Source organism: Amia ocellicauda, chromosome 19, assembly GCF_036373705.1.
Source record: "Amia ocellicauda isolate fAmiCal2 chromosome 19, fAmiCal2.hap1, whole genome shotgun sequence".
Classification (NCBI taxonomy): Eukaryota; Metazoa; Chordata; class Actinopteri; order Amiiformes; family Amiidae; genus Amia; species Amia ocellicauda.
The window spans coordinates 7,012,129-7,018,519 of NC_089868.1; the positions used below are offsets into that span (position 1 = coordinate 7,012,129).

Consider the following 6,391-nt stretch of genomic DNA (forward strand, 5'->3'; position numbering starts at 1 on the left):
TTGTTTGTTTTTTTAAGTTCAATTAGATTAGAATAATTTTATTTAACAGTGTTTATAGTCGGTAAAGAAGGTCACTTATTAATGTTCTTTTCCTATTGATCAGCTTTATTATTGTGCTACTGTGAGAAAGATCTAAGCAGTTTCTTGGTTTTGTACAGAAAAGCACTACGTTTTAATTGGCATTGGGGATGAGGAAAAATGTATGTAATTAAATCTGCAGATTTTAATTTTTTCTGGCCATATGGTTTACTGCATCTGTAACTTAAATTCACATCTCTGTGCATGCTGTGGTGTGGCCCTGGTACTTCTAGTTTAAGTGTGCGTATGTTATTTGTGTTTATCAGGCTATGTACCTAGTGTATCGAGCCCTGGAGAAGGAACCTGTTCCCATGTCACTGCCCGCACCCCTGGTACCACCATCCAAAAGGAAGAAGACTGCTATGACAGCAGTGGTGCCCCTACTCCCCTCGCCGCCCTCTATCAAAGACAGCCGGCACTCCGTCACCTTGCCCAAGACACTGCCCCCCAAAGCCCCTGCTTTACAGGTGTGCCTTCAGTATAGTTTTTCCATCCTCCTGTCTCGCTGGTCTGATATTACCCATGTGAGGTTATTATGCAGCAGCACAAAACTATTTGAAATAGATTTTTCCTTCCATACTTCTGAGAGAATATCACCCTTCCCACATACACAAACACTCGCTCACACACACACATACACACACACAGATTAAACGTGAGATAAATAAATTAAACTGGGGGAGAGAGAGAGAGCTGAGTTTTTGGTTATACTTTTGGTCTTTTTCTTTTAAAGAGACAGTTCACCAGAACCTGACATCTAATGCATGGGAAAATCAAGGCATATTCTTCATGATTAAAAGCCAGTCCCAAACATGAAATGCTTGTTTTGTGCAGCTCTAGTTAACTAGTTGCCTTTCTGTTAGGTGTGTATTGCATATGTGATGATAATTGTGTATTCAATAAATGTGGAACACTATAGATTTCCCAAGCCCCCTGTCTCCCATTAATTGTGTCCATGTCCATCTTGATTTGCTGTTGGGCTTTCTGCAGTGGGTGGTGTCTCCGGTGGACAAGGCCAAGTATGACGATATCTTTGCCAAGACGGACAAGGACAAGGACGGCCTGGTCTCGGGCCCTGAAGTGCGAGACATCTTCCTGAAAACTGGCTTGCCCTCTGCCACCTTGGCACGAATCTGGTAAGGATGCCAGTTCCAACCCCCTTTTTAATTTAATTCATGTTTGTGCCCAGCCCCAGTGTCAACATAAAACAATTAAAAGATGCACTGTTTAGCTGGCAGCCTGCAAAACAATTCCTTCACTGAGTCAGCCTGCCTCTTTAGAGCAGCGGTCCCCAACCACCGGGCTGCGGACCGCACATTCACTACTGGGCCGCACGGAAAGGATAATGTTTTTTTTTTTTCGGATTAAAATCAAGGCTGAATATCCCGAGATAGCCACAAAAGCACTGTATTTCCGCAATGACAGCGGTTTTCCGCAATGACAGCGACATGGTTGAAATGTTTTTACGACACCGACACCCCCTAGACAGCTGGTCCGGGAAAATATTGTATATATGAGACCAGTCCGTGGTGCAAAAAAGGTTGGGGACTGCTGCTTTAGAGTACAGGATCGGAATCTGTATTGGCCTTTATCATAGCCTGCTGGAAATCCCAGCATCGGTTTGAAAATTGTAATAGTTTCATTATAGGGCTGATTTAATCTATCAATTCGTACTTCTTACTGCAAAGTGGGGGTACACAAAATGTAAGCATATATTCTTCATGAAATACCTATGACTGATACATACAATTTTAGAAAGCACAGTTTTTAATACTCAGTTATTCAAAAATCTGCCAGTGATATGAAACACTAGCCCCAGCGAATCCCAATCCATTTTTATAGATCACCATGAATCACCAACTTCTAAAGAATGGGAACACGTTAGTTATTGATTAAGTCAGTACATGACTTGTTCAGTTAAGAGACATGAGCTATGTGGAAACTCAGAAGGGTGCTAGATTGATTTGCTGGTATTGATTATAAGTTGATAATTTAACAGTGACCATAAACCAGCTGGAATGGGCCTATCCAGACTGTAATATCAAAGTTAGAGTTGGTGGATAAAGGTAGGACTCCAGTCTCATGTTGTTGTTTGTCTTGTACAGGGAACTGTGTGACACCAGTGACGCAGGGAAGCTTACTAAAGAGCAGTTTGCTCTGGCCTTATACCTGATCAACCAGAAACTAAGTAAAGGGTTAGACCCTCCGCAGGCCCTGACTCCTGAAATGATTCCTCCCTCAGACAGACTATCAGCACACCAGGTAAATGCACCACACTGCCAGCCTAGCACAGTACAGACAGTGCCAACCTTCCCCGTTCATACTCATACAAGTAGTCTAATATTGACCTTCATTTACACTTGTCTATGCTAATGGTGATTTGACTATGTGTATGGTATATCATACCTGTTCTGAATTATTTGGGATGTTTATTTTGGCTTAACTCTTCCATAGTAAAACCAAATACTAGTGTATAAGAGTGATCATGTAGATTTACATTTATTGGTGAGAAAAGATGACTACATATTACAGGTGGACCCCTAGTTTAGCTCTTAAGGTCTATTAAGATTTTGTCGCTGCAATATAGCCATTCACACTGGTAGTGACAGATGCCACAATGTAATTTAAAAAAGTCTTCCAGATGGTGATGAAGATGATGAAGTAATGTGAATGTTGGGTATGTGTTTAAGGTAGATCATGTAATTCAGAATATCATGTAAGCAGTGTATAATGAGCTATATGGGCATATAAAGTAATATATTGTAGCCTATATAAACGTATGCAAATATTTATTGCTTTTTTTTTTTTTTAAAGCAAAACATTTTAATAAGCATATGAAAAAGTATTTAAAATGGTAAACACTTCATAATAGGTCATTACATGAATACATGATGATTACTAAAACAAGTTATTGTAGAGTAGTGCAGCTAAGTACAATATTACCGCTGGTTCTAGAGCACACACAGAAGCTACCATATTATTTGTTAATACAAGTTTTAAGTAATGTAACCGTATAGTAATTTTAATAACACCTTTCAGATTTCGTTCAACTGGAGCCTCCTCCACCTCTGTTGCTTTTAGCTACTGGGTGGCATCTCTACAGCTGCAACATTGTGAAAGTAACATGTGAAGTGCTGTAGACTATGGAAGCTTTCTAGTGCCAAAATACATAAGAACATAAGAAAGTTTACAAACGAGAGGAGGCCATCCGCCCCATCGTGCTCTTTTGGTGTCCATTAATAACTAAGATCCAAGGATCCTATCCAGTCTATTTTTAAATGTTCCCAAATTTTCAGATTCAACCACATTGCAGGGGAGTTTGTCTCCTGTTTGTTTCCTGTTTTCCATCTTACAAAGCAGTACATATGTTGGAATATTATCGGCGTATTGCTTTACAGAATGTTGCAACTTTGTTGTTCCATAATTAAATTCACACGTTGTTAAACAATACAAGCTTATTTTTGTGTTCTATACCTGCTGAATTGCTTTATAGCATTGTAGTATTTTAATGCCACAATTAAACGCAATACTAATGTTTTACATTGCTTAAAGCCACGCAACTTTAGTAGTGACTGAATAAAATGTAATACACACATTGCATTGCAGTGCGTCAGTGTTTTGTTTTACGCTATGGCTCCGCGTGAAGAGTGCCAAATTTAAATACAGTGTAGTGATTACTACTATGGTCACTACCATCACGCTGCTTTAAGCAATAATAATGTTCCTATTTCAACATATGTATTGTTTTGTATTTTGGCACTAGATAGCTTCCTCAGTAGACATGTCATTGTTTGAGCAGTACAAAGCTTTTCATTGGTCACTTCCCTAAATGTTGGAAATACTTTCTATTTTAATCGTGTCGCTTCAGTGTCGCATTGTTGCTCCCTATCTAAACAATGTGTTATGAGTTACCCGTGCACCTCCCTTATAGTTTTTGATGGGTGACAACCCTCTTTGAAGTTAATAAATTAGTTTAAAAGTACTTTGTGATCAGTGTTCAATGAGTGCAGTAGATGTGAGTTAGCAGTATGATCACCCCACCCCAATTCTGAGACTCTCGCACTGTTCCTGCAGAGCAGCACACTGAACAGCCAGGCAGCAGACTTCTCTGCCATCAAGGAGCTGGACTCTCTGAGCAATGAGATAGTCGACCTTCAGAGGTAAGTGAACAGGGGCTGTTTGAACGGGGAAGGAGTTAGAGGAGTGACACAGGAGTTCCTGTGTTATGGAGAATGCACTATTAAGTCTTTTTTACTATTTATCTTGAGAAGGGCTCAGCGGTTCTGTAATTATCTGGAATTCCGGATTTTTCACATCTATGAAACGCTGGAATATCAATTCATATTTTAAGGTACATCTGATCGGATGTAATATTCAATATAGCAGTGGTGAGACTTTCTACTAAGAAACAACCAGTAATTCTAAAATTCTGGTTACTTGTAGAGGTTGAAGCTGAGAATTTGGGAACATTCAAAAATAGACTGGATAGGATCCTTGGATCACTTAGTTACTAATGGACACCAAATGAGCATGATGGGGTGAATGGCTTCCTCGTTTGTAAACTTTCTTATGTTCTAATACAGAGCTGCAAATTAGTTTGACTGTATTGGGTTGATTTACTTCAAAATTGATTTATTTAAGTAAATGTGACAATGCCTACACTAAGATGAATAACTTATGTGTCAATAATTATAAATGGTAAATAATACCAGACTCTGTACTCTATTAACACATCTAAATAAGTCTATAATTCAAAATAATAAAATGTATTTTCGTAATTCTAATAGGGGAGGGGGTTGCTAATGCAATACACATTTATACTACTTTACATACATTGTATATGTACATTAATCAAGCAGTACTAGTTTTTGTAGTACAGTACTTTTTTTAATTTGGAGATGTTATGCAGGTACAGTACCGGGTTATTAAATACCTCGGTTATCACATACCAATTTTATGGTCTCAAGGTTGTATCAGTTTCACTGTACTTCCAGTTTTGTTTTATTTTTTCACTGCCAAGTTGTGAAATTCCTCTCAAGAAACTTGTTAATTTCTGATTTGACCAGGTTTGATGACACTCACTTTGTTAGATATGCAGCATTTGAAGTTTAGTGATGGGGAGCTGGATACTATATTCTCAGATCATTCACATAAACAACAATAATAATACCCAGATATATCATGAATTAAATCTTTTATTTTAGGTAAGATGATAGTAGAAACCATATAAGCAAGCACGTTTTTTCATTTACATACGAAAAAACTAAAACAAGTGTTTTCCAAATTGGCACAGGGACATAGAAACTGAAAAAACACCTGATCAGGTTACAACTCTGCTCCTCCATTCCTTTTATGCAATTATAATCTAAATAGTTTAGATATACAGTATTGTGCAAAAGTAATTGGAAACATGAGATGCAAATGTATTCCGGACTGACATTAAACATGTGCATATCGCAATCAAATATGAATTGCGTGAAAGCCTTAATTAGACTGAATATAGAATTTTTATGTGCGTTGTTTGCGCGGCACATTCATCCAATAACTGCCCAAAACTGTGTTGAAACAGTGGGGATAATAGCGCACTGTGGAGTGACGTAGGTGGGTTTGCGAGGTGCAAACAGGCTTGTGCAACACAGGAAATCAATGCTATATTACAGTGTCGCTGAACGATTTGCACCATTTTTGAATCATTTTAATGGATTCATTGCTAATCACTTCCTTTTTAAGAAAAATTATGGCCAACTACATGAGGAGTACTTCAAGACTGTACTGCAGACAGTACTGTCTCCCAATATAATCAGAGTGTAGTATATCATGAGATCAGCCTATGAATGGTATGAATCAAATATTAAGGAAGCAATATTTGACTCCATTTATTGCACACTGTTACAAACATTTCATTTGGAGTTGTAGGAGTGCTACAATTGCTAGAGTTAAAGGGCTCCTGATGATCCAAGTTTTCCAACTGAGACATAAACAATAATCACTCAATTTCCTTATTAGTATTAAGATCCTATAGAGTTTGTCTGGAGCAAAGAATTAGAAATGCATAAGTCCTATAGAAAGACTAGCTTTCCTTGGGTTATCAAGTGACATCAGCAGGTACTGTATCCAATAATGTATATCCATCAAAATAGAACATTTTCAGTACTTGGCAATATTGTCATATATTTCAATATCTTCAGCCATTTAAAAACAAAATTCAATAAAACTATCAAACACCACAGTATTTTAATACTAACAAGGATAAATAACAAGTAACAATACCAAATTGCAAAGTAAGGGTTGTCATATATTGAAGGAGCTCTTA

At 37.8% G+C, this 6,391-nt stretch overlaps 1 protein-coding gene across 3 annotated transcripts in view; it reads left to right on the forward strand.

Moving 5' to 3' along the window:
* The window catches only part of eps15 (epidermal growth factor receptor pathway substrate 15), a 122,698-nt gene that overhangs the window by 52,943 nt on the left and 63,364 nt on the right, over nucleotides 1-6,391 (forward strand). For all 3 annotated transcript variants that reach the window (XM_066692116.1, XM_066692117.1, XM_066692118.1), the window contains 4 exons: nucleotides 345-545; nucleotides 1,069-1,214; nucleotides 2,184-2,340; nucleotides 4,153-4,238. In XM_066692116.1, the coding sequence (XP_066548213.1) occupies nucleotides 345-545; nucleotides 1,069-1,214; nucleotides 2,184-2,340; nucleotides 4,153-4,238 (590 nt within the window). The remainder of the gene's footprint in view (nucleotides 1-344; nucleotides 546-1,068; nucleotides 1,215-2,183; nucleotides 2,341-4,152; nucleotides 4,239-6,391) is intronic.